This window comes from Populus trichocarpa, chromosome 11 (assembly GCF_000002775.5).
Source record: "Populus trichocarpa isolate Nisqually-1 chromosome 11, P.trichocarpa_v4.1, whole genome shotgun sequence".
NCBI lineage: Eukaryota > Viridiplantae > Streptophyta > Magnoliopsida > Malpighiales > Salicaceae > Populus > Populus trichocarpa.
The window spans coordinates 3,333,131-3,350,175 of NC_037295.2; the positions used below are offsets into that span (position 1 = coordinate 3,333,131).

Genomic DNA, 17,045 nt, shown 5'->3' on the forward strand with positions numbered 1-17,045 from the left:
TGTTTTGGAGGTGGCTTTGGCTTTTTTTGGTGGTGCCCACATAAAAAACATGTATTTTTAGCTTTTAAAGGTGTGGTTTGTGCTTTAAAAGATTGTACCTTAACAAACCATAACTCACCAAATGCTAAAAATACATGTATTTTATGGGTTCCACCTAAAAAGCTCAACCACACCTCCATCCTAACCACACCCTAAGATAAGTTTGGTATTGAAATTGCTTTTTTACATTCGATCTCTTACATAATTTCACTTTAAATCTTGATTTTATAGAAGTTAAAATAACATATTTTATCTATTTATTTTGTATAGAAAAATTCATTCCATCGTAATTTTAACTAATATATATTTTTAAAAATCACAACTAGATTTTTTAATTTTTTTTTAAATCATAATCTAAAAAACTATCAGAATATCAAACACACGTTTACTACATTATCAAGATTAGCATGAGTAAATTTTTATTTTATTTTTATATATATAATTATGAGTAATCCAACAATGACATGCAAACAGTAATACATGGAAAAATCAAGCTATTTATATAAAAAAAAACAACAACATCTGAATAAACTCTCAGAAGTTTCTTAACCATCATAACTAGATGAGTTGAAGTTTTTGGGTAAGCCTCTATTCTAATATTGTTCTTCCGTAAATCATTTAATAGAAGGTTTCAAGTGAGAGAGTGTGAATGGGGTTCGATTCTAATCAATGATGATGATCCCCTGCTCTTTTGTGTGTCATTAGATCTATGGACTTTTGATAGGTTTAAAGAGTTTGACTCCTTTAATTGACTCAAGGCTAGGCGTGATCCGACGCTAATCTAGTTTAGAAATGATGACTTTAATGATCGTTTGGAAGTAGTTGTGTTTTAACAATATGATATATTTGAAAATTTATTAAATTAATATTTTTAATGTTTTTTAATTATTTTGATGTGCTCATATTAAAAATATAAAAAATTATTTTAATATAATTTTAAGTTAAAAGTATTTTTATAAAATATCAAATCGATCAAGAGTCAAGATCTATCCTGACTAACCTGCATAACCTACGACTTGGATCATAAAATCATAATAATCTCATGAAAACGAAGCGAAACAAATTAAAAAGTATAATTCCTAATAAACAAAAATGATAAATGATAAAAATAAAAAAAAATATTCAATTTTAAAAAAAATAGCTTAGTTAATTAAGTAAACTCATTAAACCCTCCATTCGAGTCATGAGAATAAAATGATTCCATAAAAAGCATATTGAAAAATATTACGTAGTTCATCTCTCAATCAACCCATTGTTGAATGACTAAATAAAAAAAAAAAGTCAACCCGGGTTAACTCAATTGAAAAGAAAGCAAATTGAAAAAAAGGAATCGGGTTTTCAGATAAGGATAACCTTGAAGAAAGCAAATTGAAAAGAATTAAGAAGCTCAATTCTCAAACTAACCTAACGTTTAAGGATGAAATTGGAAAAATATTTGATTAAAAATAAAAATAAAAAAAGAGTCAACCCGAGTTAACTCATCAAATCCGCGATCCAGGTCATAAGATTGAGATAACCCCATATAAAATAAAATAAAAAGGAATTACGAAGCTCAATCCCCAACTAACTCAATGTTAAAGGATAAAATCGGGAAAAAATCAACTTTAAAAAATGACCTAAAAAAAAATGAAGTCAACCTGGGCTCACCTTCTAAACTCATGAACCGAGTCATGAGGTTAGGATTACCCCATAGAAAAAAAAAATTCATGAAACTCAATTCTCAATCAACCCAATGATGATGGATGAAATTGAAAAAAAAATAAACTAAAAAAAAGATCTAAAACAAAATAAATAACAATAAAAAGAATAAGGATTAAATTTGATATAAAAATAAAACGCTAGAAACCCTTTGCTATTTTGGAGAGAATGGATACAAGAATCAAGGGGAGGAGAAGAAAAAAAAAAGAAAAAGAAAAATGAGCTCTCACACTCTTCCACTAACAACACGTGTCACACTACTGGGATGAAATGAGCATGGATAAACAATACTTCCCTCATATTTTTCAGGCAATAAAAAATTATTGTTAAGTTCAATCCCAAATAAACTCGATTTTTCGATTTTAAGAGATTAAATTGAAAAGCAAAATGAGTGACCAAAAAAATTAGGGTGGATCTTTTCACTGCTGGTGTAATTTAGTTCTTTATTCTTTAAAGAAAAATGATTAAATGCTTGTCTATTGTTTAAATTCTATCCTCGTAATTTTAATTATTTTAAATTAATAAACTTTCATTTAATTTTTTCAAATTAAACAATCAATCAAGTGATGAATTTTTTTCCCAACACGTCTAGATCTCATAATTCAGGTAGAGAAAACAAACTACAAAGTTCAATTTCAAATAAACACAACTTCTTAGAAAAATATCAAGGAAAAAAAACATTGAGTGACCAAAATAAAACAGAAAACAAAAAATCAAAATAAAAAAAAATTATGAATCACTTTTACAATTATAATCCACAGTTAATTTTCTCCACACCATTTAATTTTGCTATAATAATTCACAGTAAAATAGACGTGGATAAGCAATATTTTTCAAACACCCTTTAATTTTGCTTTTAAATATTGGATGTAAACGCAACAATATCAAGTGCGTGATGCACTCTCTCTATGATGATGATACTTTGACTCCTAAAAGCACATAATGTTTCTAGAACAAAATAAACTTTATTCATTGAATTAGTCATGTTTATCCACATTGTGATTATTAAGTTGGAGATTGTTTCAAATTTGACTGAGTTCATACTCTCCGACCACCGTTCTCCCTCCCTCCACCCACCACAAAGCTATCAAAATTTCCATTTTCGCCTTTAACTCAAGACCGTTTCATTTTTAATTTTATATCTTCATCCAATATATTACTTGTTTTTTTTTTAAGTTTGCTATTATATATATATATATATATATATATATATATATATATATATTTGCCAATGCTTGTAACCCAATTCAATCAATTTAAAACTTTGATCACTAGAATAAAAAACTCAAGTATAAAAACCATATTATTTTTTTAAAAAAAATCTTAAATTAATTTAAGTTAACTTAATTTACCCACAATTATCATTGAGTTTCTTAACTATTTTTTAAAATTAAAGTTGAATATTATAATATAATGACTTTTTATTTCTTTTTTACAAAATTTAATGAAGCTAAGGCCATGATTAATAGCGAAGTCAAGTGAGCTTGGTCAAGAGAATCATAGCAATGATTACAAACACAAACGATCATCGATTAATTGACCATACCCTTTCATTAATTGAAAGTAAAAGTAAGGTTTCGTCTAGATTTGGAATAAGAAATTGATTTATTCTCCATTTGGGAAAGCTAGTCTAGAGATACCGCCAAATTAAAATAAATAAATAAATAAATAAATGACGCTAACAAATTAAAAATTATAATTAACTACAAATCTATCATTTATTCTCCATCTGGGAAAGCTAGTCTAAAGATACCGCCAAATTAAAATAAATAAATGACGCTAACAAATTAAAAATTATAAGTAACTACAAATCTATCATTTTCAAGAAAACATTATTAAAGAAAAAAAATATGTAAATGATAGAATACGTGGGAAAAAATGACACGTAGAGGAGAAGGAGAAAAGAGAGAAGTGAAAAACTTAAAACACAAAAATAAAAAATAAAAAGATTTTAATCTCAGCTTTTAATTTTATCTTGATTTCTAAATTCTTCCCTCTCTGTCTCGTTGTTTTCCTATATTGTTTTATTATATATGCAAATTTTATTTTTATTAAGTATTTTGCTATTTTGTTCTGTTAAATTCTTTGCACATGCATTTAATGGGATTTTTTTAAATGATTACAAGGAAAAAATAGCATTGAAATATGAGATAACATTAAGGGTATAATTGATATGATCAATTGATAAAGGGTAATATTGAAAACTCTATTATATGTCAGGGGCATATCTGTAGTTATACTTAGCTATTGATTTATTCCTCTTCTTTCTCCTTAAAAGAAGAGCCCAAACCAAGACAAATAAAGAAGGGCCAGGCACTGGGCCTTATCTTTTCTTTTCTGCACTCCAATGTTTTTTTTACTATATTCATTAGGGTTGTTTAGTTGTGACATGGTTCTTTAATATAATGATAATTTTTATTTGGATTTTAATAAATTTATTTTCAATTATTATGTATATGATAAAAAGATATTAATCCTAATAATAAATGGTATGTTCGAATTCAATTCAGATTTTATTTATTCTTAAAAAAATTTAATAAATTTTTAACATGGCTTTATCAAATTTGATTTTTAATCATGCATGACACATAAAATATAGAAATATTATTTTGATATTTTTTAATTGATTTAAAAATTATAAAATATTTGGTTTCTTACAAAAGCAAATATTTTATTCATTTTTTTTATTTTATAGCCCGGCAAAAATCATGTTTTTTTTTTATCAGAAATATGATTTTTCAAGTAAAAACCTGCCAAGATCTGTAAAGAAATTTTAAACCAGAAAATGAAAAATAATGTTTCGAACAAAAGAATAATTAGTTTTTTGAAACAATAAAAAAACAACAAAATATATATTTTCTTTTCATTGAAAATTCTTGTGCAATTTTTTTTAAACCTTATTCATACCTAATCATTCAAAAACAAAAATGAAAATACATTACCTCAAAAACCTTTAATCTCATTTAAAAAGCATGACACAATTAAATATTTTTTTTTAATATCACAGTTATTATATATCTAAATAAAAAATATTATTTTAAAATATATATAAAAAATAAGATAATCTAAAAACATTAATTCAAGATACATTTAAGTAATGGCTCAGATATGACCAGGTTTGCAGGTCAAGCTTGCTTGGCTAACCTTTAAAAAAAAACTAGAGGTGCATGGGCTTTTATAAAGAAACTAGGAGCACTTATCTTTGTTTTTTTTTTTTTTTTTTAAAGAAAGTGAATGACATTTTGTATATCTAAATATGTTTATTAATATAAATTTTTAATCACCAAAATTCGACTCTAGTAATTGAAAAATTAGGGTTTGAGTTTTCAAACTCAAAAAACTTAATTTTCAATATTTTTTCAATTAAAAATACTTAAAAAAAACTTTAAAACATTAACAACCCTATTTTCAAGGGCAAAACACATTTTATTATCCCAAAAACTTAAAATAAAATAAAATCAAAAATTTCAAACTCCAATATACTTTTTCTAGAATTATTAGAAATCTAAATCACTTTTATTAAATTCTTCTCATCAAGATGAAGACCTTGATATTAAAATTAAGTTTTTAGAAATCTAAATCACTTTTTTTTCACATTTACTACTAGAGAAAAGAAATTCTTATTGAGAAACGCAATTATATATATTGTTGAGAAAATATAAATACCAATGTCTTTCCAATATATAAATTAATTACCATCTCAATATATAAACCTATAATTAAACTATGATATAACCTCTGCTGTTGAGCTTTCATTTCCCCCCTAACTTAAAAATTGACAAGGCACCTGAAAATCCTACATTATTTGGTCTAAGACTGCGATCTGAAGTGCATTTTTTAGCTTCAAAATCTCTTAAGGCCAATCCTTCTCGACTAGTACCAGGTCTTTGAGTGCATTGGACAAACAGAAGTGTCATTCAAGTGCTCAAACACAGCTATTTGGGCTCCTGGAGATGCTTTCCAAGACTGCAGATATTGATAATACGCTTGTAAATTCGGTGTAAGAACTCTGGCATGTCTAGACTTGGGAGTGACCAGCACTAGTTTCTCCAGGAAAATTGCCCTCTCCAGGAAAAACTTCACCAGCATTAGTTCATCTTTCTGAAACTTAAATCCTGGCAGTTTGATGAACTTCAGGCAGTCAAAGGATGCGCTGTATTTCTGGAAAGATTGTCGATTATGCAATTCCCAATACGGCCCACGTACGAAGCAAAAATCTTTGAGCTGCAAAGATTTATTATCAACCATCAAATTATAGTGATTAGTTCTGTTAATATATTCCAAAAAGGTTGTGATTGGTGTTAATACAATCGACCAAGACGAGAACTCAACTCACATCGATGAATATCTTCTCCAGGCTAGGGCAATGCTTCAGGAAAGAAATAATATCATAAGGATTACAGTAAATTGCGCCTTCCATGATCAAATGAAATTCTTTCAAATTCCCAAAAAAGAATTGCATCTCCCTCAGTTTTCCTCCAATAAACTTTGGAGACAGGCCCTGAATATGTAAACCATAACATCAAGTTAATATACCAGCAATATTATATACCGCTCAAAAAGAAGAACGGGATAGAAAATATATGATCAGACAATAAAAAAGACATGCATGGAAACATACCTCAAGAAAAGTACTAGTAGTGGTGAGAACTTGAATAGGGTGGAGATCATAGACAAGATTTCTCACTCGAAAAGTCTCTGTAAAGCCCTTTGAAGGTCTGAAACTGAGCATCACATCTTTCAATTGAGGGACGCTGTTAAATTTGATAAAACAAACATGTCCACAATAGTGGAATGAACGTAGATTTGGTGCATCAATGTAAATCCTCAGAATCTCCTGGCAATCTCCGACCTTTAACACCTTAAACGTCTTTTGGGCAAAGATTTTCAAATGAAAAATCCTATGACAATGTGCTAAATCTAGAGTCTCAAGGAAGAAGCAATTCTGAAATAAAGTATCTATCAATGTTGGGGTTATGATGATCTTTCTGAGAACAAGAGTGTTCAAAACATGCAGACCTTTCAACTTTGGTGGAAGATCAAGTTGACACAAAGTAAGCTTCAAAATCTTCAAGGACTCAGCTTCATAAACATCAGAATTGAGTTTAAAAGGCCATCTTCCTTCAAAAACATTTCCGCTTTGATAAAATTCCAAATCGAGTTCTTCAACACCCTTTTCAATGGATTTCCTGATCCACTTCTCGACCAATAATTCCTCTCTGTTTGGATCAAAACATAATCGAAAACTTAAAATTCTCGAGCCTGCATGGCGATCAAAAACCTTATTAACTATAGATTTAAAATCTTCAGGACTACGACCCCTTGCAAAATCATTATCAAAGTCTAATCTACGATTGAAGTTCCAAGAATTCTTGAATCTCGTCGATAGAATTCCAATCTGCATAGCTTTTTTGATAGGCAAGAAAGAGAAAATCATATCAAGAACATCATCAGGAAGATCAACACTATGATCAACGTGAGTAAAACTAGTGTTAGCATGATCGAGATGATGATAACTAGAATGATACTGCCTCTTTAGTCTCTTACGTGAAATCTGTAAGAATGTTTGGCTCTCTCTTTCTGGTGAAGCCATTGAGAGAAACCCTTTCTACCTTGAACTTTCTTGTTGCTGTGATGGCTATAAATGTTAAATAAGCAGAGAAATTATAAGAGAATTTGCACCAAGCTTTTGTAATTGTTTTTGAATTTGTTTTTCTGTTCAGAGGCCTTGGCTTCTACGTTAGCTCGCCCTTTCGGTCTCTTGAAACACGCTGATGTAGGCAACTAAGTAGATCACAGCACTGATGTGGCTGTGATACTATATTAGGTTACCGGGTCAGCATACAATAAAATCTTAATTAGGAGTCGTTTTCCGCGTGTAGAACTTGGAAGTGACGCAAAATTATGAATTTTTCCTCACATTTTAGACTCATTCTTCAAGGAAGTATTAATGGCTTCCAAGTTACTTTTGAATATAGGATCATTCTATGATGAAACCATGAACAACTCAAATTCAGCTTGATTTATTATAAAAAAAATAAAATCAATCATAAAACTTCTAACATTATCTTTACAATTCATTATTTTTTAATTCACTTCTTAATAAATCAAGTTAGGTTTTATAAAACAAATATATATATTCACACGCAAGCGCACATACAACAGTTCACGATAACCACTAATTGTTGTTTTTCTTTTCTTGTCCCAAGCTTCTGAACAATGAAAGAAGGAGAAGCATTTATGATCTGTGCTGGCAAAATTTCTTTTTGGTGAAGAATATTTATGGTAAACACTTAACTTTCCGAATGGAAATCTTTAAGGACACATATAAATAAAGCAGCAGGTTGAATCTGCTAAGGTCTCAGGTCATTAGGTTAAGCTGCTCAACTCTATTAATTAGGCTTGCTTCTGTATTTCTTACTTTATTAATTAGGCTCGCTTCTGTATTTCTTGTAGTTGGAGATTCAAATATCACAGTCCTCATGTTTTCTGTTGTTTTTCAAGCCACCAAAGTGGCAACGTATCACAGTACAGTAGCCATGGTTAATTTCATGCTAATATAAGGTTCTAAGTTCATGCACTAGGGCAGTATAAATTCCTCTATACAATACACGATAATCTCCTCAGCCATCCACACATATATATTGAAAAGGATACGAAGGATGCGAAAGGTCTGTGCATTTGTGTTGAGTAATCTGCATTCTCAGCGCTAAATCTTGAACACCTTAAGCTTTTTTACTAGTCTGATTGATCCACACACTCCAGACCTCGATTCTTGGCTTTGATCCAATATTTCCGAAGATCGTTTGCTTCACTAGCTAGCCTCTGTCATTTTCAATTGATCTTTTTAATATATGAAAACGCAAGACAAAAGGCCTGCATAAGGCAAATGTAAACTAGCAACCTGCTAAGTGGCAAGAACCTGCTAGTTAGCATCGAGATTAAAAGTTCTATATATAATCAAATTAATTACTCTATATATTCCCTTTTTAGAGATGAGTTTTTTTAGATAATGAAAATCACAATATATTGATAATTATGATATGTATATAAATAAGGATAAATAGTTATCGTAAATAGAAACAAAAATATGGAAAAAAAAAATCTATTCACAAACAAAATAATATATACTCCGAATATATATATATATATATATATATATATATATATATATATATATATATATATATAAACCTAGAGTTAGAGAAAGAAAAATAGGAACTTCCTATTCAAATGTAATATTTCTCCATCAAGAAAATTTTCAAATTTATACCGAATTTAAAATAAAACATTTCGAAAGTTCTTAATTTGCGGTTTTTCAATCAAGTTTTTCGCTTTTTTTTTCAAATAAAAAATGATCAATACAATTTTTTTATATACAAGTATTTTTTAGCAATGTAAGAGATTACAAATGTTATATTTTTATTTCTTATATTTAGTTAGTGTTATAAACTTAATTTTTATTATAAATTTCATATAAAGGTTTTTTTTTGAGTTAATAATATAACTTTTTCATGATAATTTTTAATTTGAATGAGATAAAATTAATATTTTGTAATTAGATTATCACAAATAAAAAATATTAATGACTATTATAAAATATGGTTTTGATTTTTATTAAAAATAATTGTAATTTTGATTATTTTTTTAGTGTAAAAAATTGTTTTTATTTTTAATAAATGAAAACATTTTCTAATTTTCTATTAGAAAAAGAATTTTCTATTAGAAAAAGAAAAATTATTTTATGTTAGTGAACATAACCAAAAGCTTTTTCATAATAAAAAGAGAGAAAAATGTAATTTTACCAATTTTTATCATCTCATCAAAGTTTAATTATTATCTTTATTTGTCATTATCTCTTAATAATACTAATTATAATAGTCCAAGTGAAAATTATTTTCCATACTTAACACACACAAACTCTGCATATGTATAATAACAATAACTATGATAATTAAAAGAAATAAATAAAACTAGATAATTATTTAAAAACTTTTCACATTGGGAAAATTAAAGGGTTATTTTGGTTAAACAAAAAACATTTAATATCTATTGTTACCAATACATTTTACTATCTAAATTTTTAATTAAAGAGGTTTATGTAGGTTTGGATGATTAGTGATCAGAAACAATGGCCTAAAAATGATAGCCCTGAAAAAAATCCTTTTGTTAAAAATTGCCAAAACATGATAGCCTTCAAAAAAAAAAAAAAAAAAAAAAAAAAAAAAAAAAAACTTGTGAAAAAAGGTTACACCTTCCGAAAAATCAACTTATTTCCATTAAAGGAAAACACATTTATTATTATCCTATGCATCAGAGAGTTCTATTCCAATTTATAAATTATTACCCACGTGTTAGACAAAATTTATTATTTCACAAATATATTGATATATCTAAAATGAACACTAAATCATTAATTCATGTTATGCTAGGTCAAATCAATATTTCTTTAAATATAAAAAAACATTTAGATATTGTTAATATTTTTTTTAAAGTTGATCTAATATGACCCGATTCACATTGCAGCTCCAGAAGTTACCTGAACGACTTGTGAAAACGTATTTTGACTCAGAAAATTTTTTAATATGACATCTTCTTTTATATTAAGATGAGAATATATTGGATTGTCTTGGATCAAATCAGATTAACATGTCAAATCCGCAACTTAAGTTATGAGACTATGATAAACACATAGAAAGAAAATCAAAACAAATTATGAAGCTCAATTCTTAATTAACCTAATGTTGAATAATGAAATTAAAAAAAATCATTTAAAAAAGGACCTATAGAAAGCAAATTGAAACAAATTACGAAATCCAATTTCTAATCAGCTCAATGTTAAAGATGAAATTAAAAAAAAAAAACATAAAAAACAACTTGAGTTAATTTGCCAAAATCATGACCCATGTCATAAAACTAAGATAATCTCGTAGAAATAAAATTGAAAACATGACATAATTTAACCTGAATTAACTTGCTAAACTCGTGATCCTGATCATGAAATCGAAATAGCCCTATAAAAAATAAATCAAAATAAATTATGAAACTTAATTCTCAACCAACCATGTCAGATCCAATGTTGAATGATGAAATTCATATAAAAAAAATCAATTAAGAAAATAACACAAAAAAACAACTTAAGTCAACCCGGGTTATAAAAGTAAGAGAAAATCAATAAAAAAAAGAAAACAAATATGAGTCAACTGGGTTAACACGTCAAACTCGCAACTCTGTTTCATGAGATGAGGACAACCCAATAAAAAATAAATCAAATGTTGAAGGACCGATGACTCGGATAATAAGACCGAGATAACCTCTTAGAAAAAAAAACAATCTGATTTAACCTAGGTTAACCTGCTAAAACTCGTAACCCTGATCATGAAAGATAAAATATCCGTATAGAAAACAAATCAAAACAGATTATGAAGCTCAATTCTTAACCGACCAAATCTTGAATGATAAAATTAAAGAAACAATTAATTAAAAAGACACAAAAAACAACATGAGTTAACTCTCTAAGCACTATTTTTAAATTATAAAGCCAAAATAACCTAATAAAAAATAAACTAAAATAAATAATAAAACTTAATTCTTAAAGGATGAAATTTGAAGGAAAAAATGTTAATTGAAAAAAAAAATCAACCAAGTTAACCCGCAACTCATGTCATAAGAGTGGAACAACTTAATAAAAAATAAATTCAATGTTGAAAGTTGAAATTAAAAAAAAATATATTAATAAAAAAAATCAAAGAAAAAAAAACAAAACAAGAGGTACAATAAAATACTGACTTAAATTATTATTTAAAAAAGAAAAAAAACCAATTAATGTATGGTTTGTTGGCATAAGGCCTTTATCTTTATGCATGACTTTTGGGGTTCAATACCTAGGAAAAAATAATTAATTTTCTCCTTTTATTATTTCTCATTAAGCAACATATGACAAATTATAAATTATATCTTGAATGAATTTAATGGGTCCAATCATCTGGTTCTCACATCTACATTTGGTCAGATCAATCACATACCTCTAATCCAGACCATGCAATTATCAATTTGCTAGTCTGGGTTCGATCAATTCAGACCAGTGAGTCGTCAATTCACTGGTCTTTTGATCAAACTGCTGGTTTGATTGTGATAGCACTGGTTTATATCTTATATTTTGACCTCAACTCGCAATGTTTTCTAGAGGAGACCATTCAATTGATTTCTGTGAAGGTCTATGACACTCCACTTGCACTCTGTTGACCAGAATCCCTTTTGTTTTCTGTAATGACTCGGTTACAAACGCAGTAACTTCACCTTCTTGTAATATCTTCACCAATTCTTAGTTGCTAGAATGAACACTGCGCATCACATTAGTCCAAATTCAGCTCTAGAATGTAAACGTCTCTCTGCTCCTATTTAATGGTAGAAGGTACAATATTCAGGCGAATGTTGCTTGTCTCTACGATTTACTTCCATGTTAAGATGAGATGTATGGGCATAAGGCCATCGAGGAGTGACTCAAGGATCCTGGTGGAGGATTTCATTTTCAGATTGAGTAAAATCACCACCATCGATGTTGATGCCATCTTCTTCCATTGAAGCAGCACAGGAGAAATTCCACACGGAGGCACAGTTCTCATAACCTACATAAAACACAAAATCATGGATGGATAAGATATAACCTTGTAAAATACATCAACTAGAAATATTGTGGCAAACTATCTTTACCCACTGGTTTAACCTGAAAGACCAACCACACCAATTTGATAATTTCCTTGTCGGGAGGTTAATAGTTTTAGTTAAAACTTAAAAGGAAGCCTAGGAAATCTCATATCATATTTCAGCTGGAAAATCTCATATCAGGTTAATAGAATGCAGCAAATGCACATAAAACAAGACTGGCATAGGACGGATAGTGTTTAAAAGTTTGCCTAAATGAATACTTTTAAGGCATCAGGTTCAATATAGTTACCAGTCAAAGGCAAATTCTCATCACAGCCATCAGGAACTTTAAATCTTCGGTGCCCTGATGAAGAGACTGCCATAGGAAGGAATGGGTGGAAAGCGAAACCATTAACCGTGTCTGCATTGTGCATGGAATAGAAAAAATGATTAGAAGTAGGAGACGCTTTGCTTATTTTCAAAAGAAAAATACTGACCACTTAAATGGATATGGCATACGCATACCTGTTGCAGCCTGAAATCCAGAAATCCACTGCCCATTTTGTAGATCATATATATGAACCAAACCATCCTAGAGGCAGAAATGGGGAAAATGAGCACCAGACATTCGAAGATCTAATTACTGGTTATTGGTACCACTACATCCTTTTACTCCACCATGGATAGAATGAAATCTTGAATCATACCTGACCACCTGTTGCAAGATGTCGGCCAAGGGGCTCAATATCAAAAAATATCCGCTGGTTGGTGTATTCTGAGGATCTATACAATCTAATAACACAGAACACATTTGAAAATGAGACACATATATACTGTTATAAATGTCTTGTAAAAAAATTGCTTCGTAAAAATCTGCAAAATACCTTACCAGGAATCTAAATTACAGAGAAATAAAATATGCAAGTGACCGGACAGTGCCACTTGACTCATTCAACTTATGTGAAGATGGTTAAGAAAATAATCAAAAAGAACAAAAATGACTAGCAAACAAAGTTGCTGGAATCTAGAAGCCTGCTCAGTTCTTCAAATGGATTTTGAGAGGAATTTATGATTAATGTCTTTGAAAATATAAATAATACCAGACATTACCTTTTTCCACAAGAAAGAAAAAGTCCCAATCAGATAAACACTTACTTGTACACGACTTCAACAGCTTTCCGTATATCCCAGCACAAGATATAGGGGTCCTAAGAAGAATATGGGAACGATGTGTCAATTGCATAGATAGTATAACCACAAGCACATATCAGACAAAAAATATGTATGTTTTGCTATCAATCTCCTATATGATATAGCATATTTGAAACAGCCTAGTTCACGAGAGGTGGTATAACAGAAAGATCACCATAAGTTAACAGATAAATTGCACATAAAGGGAGCAGCTTTTCTGTAGCTCACATTGGAAACACTGAAAGCAGAGAATAGAGTGAAGGAAAGATGGGTGCAGGAATAGGGTACACATGGAAGGAGTGAATGTACTTTTAGAATTTGTAATTTCAAAGATATATATAGAGAAAAATGAAGAAGAAAATAGCATGAACTTGAGTTGCAATACAAAGCATATATGCACAACAATTTACCTTCCTGCCTCCAGTATAAAGATAGTTTCCATCCTTTGAGAACTGGACCTGAGAGAGAAAGCATTTTACCTTTAATTCATTGATAGCACAATCAAAGTCGAGGTAATAAAAATAAATGCTCACTTACATGTGTAATCCCACCTTCTTGGCCATGTAAAACGTACAAGAGTTCCATATTGTCTTCCCTATAGATTGCAGTTGTCTGGCTGTAAGAACCAGTAGCTAGCATTCCAGTGTGAGTTGGAGAAAAGGCAACTGCAGATATTATACCTGTAGACAACAAACAAATCAAGGATAAAATGCTTCATCATTTATTGATTATCTATTGCTTATTTGAGTAGTCTAGGCAGAGATCAACCTGTTTGTCCTTCTTTATTTCCTTGAATAGTCGAATACTGTGCAAAATCTCTACCAGGACGATGTATATCAAAGACTCTGATAGATTTATTGTATCCAGCAAATATCCTACCAGACAGCAAGAATCAAGTAAATTAGTGTTGAACGTAGCTATATTCTGAACTATTTTGTACAAAACAGACAATGCCAACCTCAAATCTAAACTCTAGTTGAGCAATTAATAAGCCTTTCAAAATGAATGTTCTTACTTAGTTCCAGCTGGGTTAAATGCAATTGAAATGGCAGCAGTTATTTCATCCACAGCATCATAAGCACGATATGTGCAGCGCAGCTGCAATTTTAGCATACATGATCAGTGGTCATACTAGCATAAACAAGAACTGGACCCAAAAAAATGAAAGAACGAAGGCTGTAACAACATCTTTCACATAAGCATGTATAGTATATCAAAATTTCTGGTTCAATTATGCCCAAAACATGCAAAGACTCATAAAGCCCTCACCTTTGTTTATACTACAAGGCAATTTTCAAATTTTATTTTAAAAAATCTAGAGTCTAAATAACCATTTATCTAATCTGAGGAACATAAATAAAACACACACATAGAAATAGATAACCAGTACCAGGCCAGATGTAGCATCCCAAAGATGAATTGGATGGTCACGAGTTGTAGTAGCAAATACACAGCTAACAGGATCTGAAAAGCCAAGCAATATATCCAATTTACACCTTTTTACATTAGGAGCTAAAAAAAAATAAAATGACAATCCAACAAGATAATCCCATGTTAGCACCTGAAGCAGTCATATAAGGATACCAACAGTAGTCATAGACAGACTCCCCTTCCTTCACAATAAGACTTGCATCATATGAATCTAACAAGAACAAGAAAAAAAAAATCTTGAAATCAATTATATAACATCGCAAAAGCTGTGAAGTTTAGCAACATCAACCATGCGGGGAAAAAAAGTGGGTATTCCCTACTGCCTTTAAAATATGCTCAATTTGTAACTCTAAACTCAAAAAATCACCTTCATCAATAGCTAAACAGCACCCATCAGCATCACTGCCACTACCATTATCTGGTCTAATACACAACAAAGCACCAGATTACCATTAAAAATGGAACATTAATTTCCAATCATGAATCATTAGCCTCAAATTAATCAATCATGTGATCTTAAAAACTTACAATGAGAACGAATGCAAGGTATTGTCCTCGGAACTTGTTAAAAAACAAGACCCGTCAGGAGACCTTAAAGAAAACCAAAAAAGAACCAGACTTTCAGACACCCAATAGAGAAGTATAAACAGAGAGTCAGAGACATATATAAGAAAACAAAGAAAAATGAAGAGATGGGCCGTTACCATTTAATGCCTTTCAGGAAATTGTTAGGGCTTGTCCTGAATTGTTTAAAGAAATGATGGGTTCTTTGTGGGGGCAAATTATATCTAATTACAGGCCATGTGTAGTCTTGTTGAGTGGTTGCGGTGGGTGAAATGTGTTCTTGCTCTTGTTCTTGTTCATGTTCATGTTCATGTTCTTGGTCTGCTTCCTCTTCCATGGTTTCTGGCGACCAACGACAAAACAGAACAAGGGTTTATTTGAGGTTTCTGTTGGAAAACCTCAAAATCACCCTTATATTTGTACCACCGCAGCAAATAAGATGAAAAAAATATATTTGATCAAAATTTACAATGTATTTGCAAGATTTAGTCAATCCAATTAAATTGGACTAAATTGCATCAATGAATATCGATTAAAATTTTGGAAATGCTTAAGCAATAAAAAAAATTGTTTTTTTTTTCAAAAACAATTTTTTTTAAAGATGTTTAGGAATTCAAAACATTGATAATCTTAAAAATAAAGTTTTCAAAATTCTAATAAATAATATTTTATATTACTGGGTCATGATGATTGTTTGATAAATAAAAAATAAAACTTTTGATTAAAAAAAATTAAATTTTGAAATGTTTAAGGAATAAAAAGATTTAAAATTTGTAGATAATTTTTTTCGAAAACAGTAAGTCACTGAAATATTAAAATTATTCCTTAAACATTTTTTTAGAAATTTTATTTTGTTGAAATAAAATCTCATATTTTTATTAATTAAAAAAATTTAGAAAAATTAATTGATATTCATTTTATAATTTAATCCAATTAGTTTGAACAAAATAAATTTTATAAACATGTTTTGACCAAAAATTTTCATGTAAAATAATTTATCAAATTGATTTCAACACAAGTACAATTACTATTTTTTTATTGTTTTATTTTTTAGGTTTTGCAATTTCAGCCCCCAGAAAATTTGAGTGGTGTTAATTACAATCCCTTGAGGTAATTTGCATTTACACAAAGTATCTAAAAGTTTGAAGATTTTATTAAGGATAGAGAACATGCTAGTTTAAGTATCTTGTATTGATGTGATATATGATATTTTTTAATTAAAAATATTAAAATAAATTTATTATATTTTTTTATTTTTAACAAATGACATCAAAATCATTTAAAAAAATTATTTTAATATTTTTTAAATAAAAAATAATTTAAAAAACATTAAAAAACAGATTGTAACATAAAAACAAACCATTAATAAAAATTCATTTTAAATTTTTTTTTGGTCTAAACATTATTATTTTATTTAAAAATCAAAATGATTATTTTAGGTTGACTTATTTTTGAATCGAGTCGTATTCTTTTTC

General features: G+C 29.2%; 2 protein-coding genes across 2 annotated transcripts; both read right to left on the reverse strand.

Annotated features, from left to right (window-relative positions):
- Positions 1 to 5,398: 5,398 nt before the first annotated feature.
- Positions 5,399 to 7,612, reverse strand: LOC7485593 (putative FBD-associated F-box protein At1g61330). The gene is made up of 3 exons (XM_002316623.4): positions 6,359 to 7,612; positions 6,074 to 6,238; positions 5,399 to 5,961 (listed from the first exon to the last, which is right to left on the reverse strand). Exons 1-3 carry the CDS (start codon positions 7,328 to 7,330, stop codon positions 5,611 to 5,613), a joined length of 1,488 nt encoding a protein of 495 aa, XP_002316659.2. The 5' UTR covers positions 7,331 to 7,612; the 3' UTR covers positions 5,399 to 5,610.
- Positions 7,613 to 11,978: 4,366 nt separating this feature from the next.
- On the reverse strand, positions 11,979 to 15,973 carry LOC7485592 (uncharacterized). The gene is made up of 14 exons (XM_002316622.4): positions 15,711 to 15,973; positions 15,535 to 15,597; positions 15,374 to 15,429; positions 15,137 to 15,217; positions 14,966 to 15,039; positions 14,591 to 14,673; positions 14,344 to 14,450; positions 14,113 to 14,255; positions 13,986 to 14,033; positions 13,540 to 13,592; positions 13,092 to 13,176; positions 12,910 to 12,976; positions 12,695 to 12,805; positions 11,979 to 12,365 (listed from the first exon to the last, which is right to left on the reverse strand). Exons 1-14 carry the CDS (start codon positions 15,905 to 15,907, stop codon positions 12,241 to 12,243), a joined length of 1,293 nt encoding a protein of 430 aa, XP_002316658.3. The 5' UTR covers positions 15,908 to 15,973; the 3' UTR covers positions 11,979 to 12,240.
- Between the last annotated feature and the right edge of the window lie 1,072 nt (positions 15,974 to 17,045).

What these genes read in the sequence shown, in the direction of transcription:
- LOC7485593 (XM_002316623.4), bottom strand. Translation starts at nt 7,330, where the DNA reads ATGGCTTCACCAGAAAGAGAGAGCCAAACATTCTTACAGATTTCACGT. An exon ending in CTACTAGTACTTTTCTTGAG is followed by an intron (nt 6,239 to 6,358) that starts GTATGTTTCCAT and finishes TTACATATTCAG; the next exon opens with GGCCTGTCTCCAAAGTTTAT. An exon ending in TGGAGAAGATATTCATCGAT is followed by an intron (nt 5,962 to 6,073) that starts GTGAGTTGAGTT and finishes AAATCTTTGCAG; the next exon opens with CTCAAAGATTTTTGCTTCGT.
- LOC7485592 (XM_002316622.4), bottom strand. Translation starts at nt 15,907, where the DNA reads ATGGAAGAGGAAGCAGACCAAGAACATGAACATGAACATGAACAAGAA. An exon ending in ACCTTGCATTCGTTCTCATT is followed by an intron (nt 15,430 to 15,534) that starts GTAAGTTTTTAA and finishes GTTGTGTATTAG; the next exon opens with ACCAGATAATGGTAGTGGCA. An exon ending in AAATAAAGAAGGACAAACAG is followed by an intron (nt 14,256 to 14,343) that starts GTTGATCTCTGC and finishes TGTTGTCTACAG; the next exon opens with GTATAATATCTGCAGTTGCC.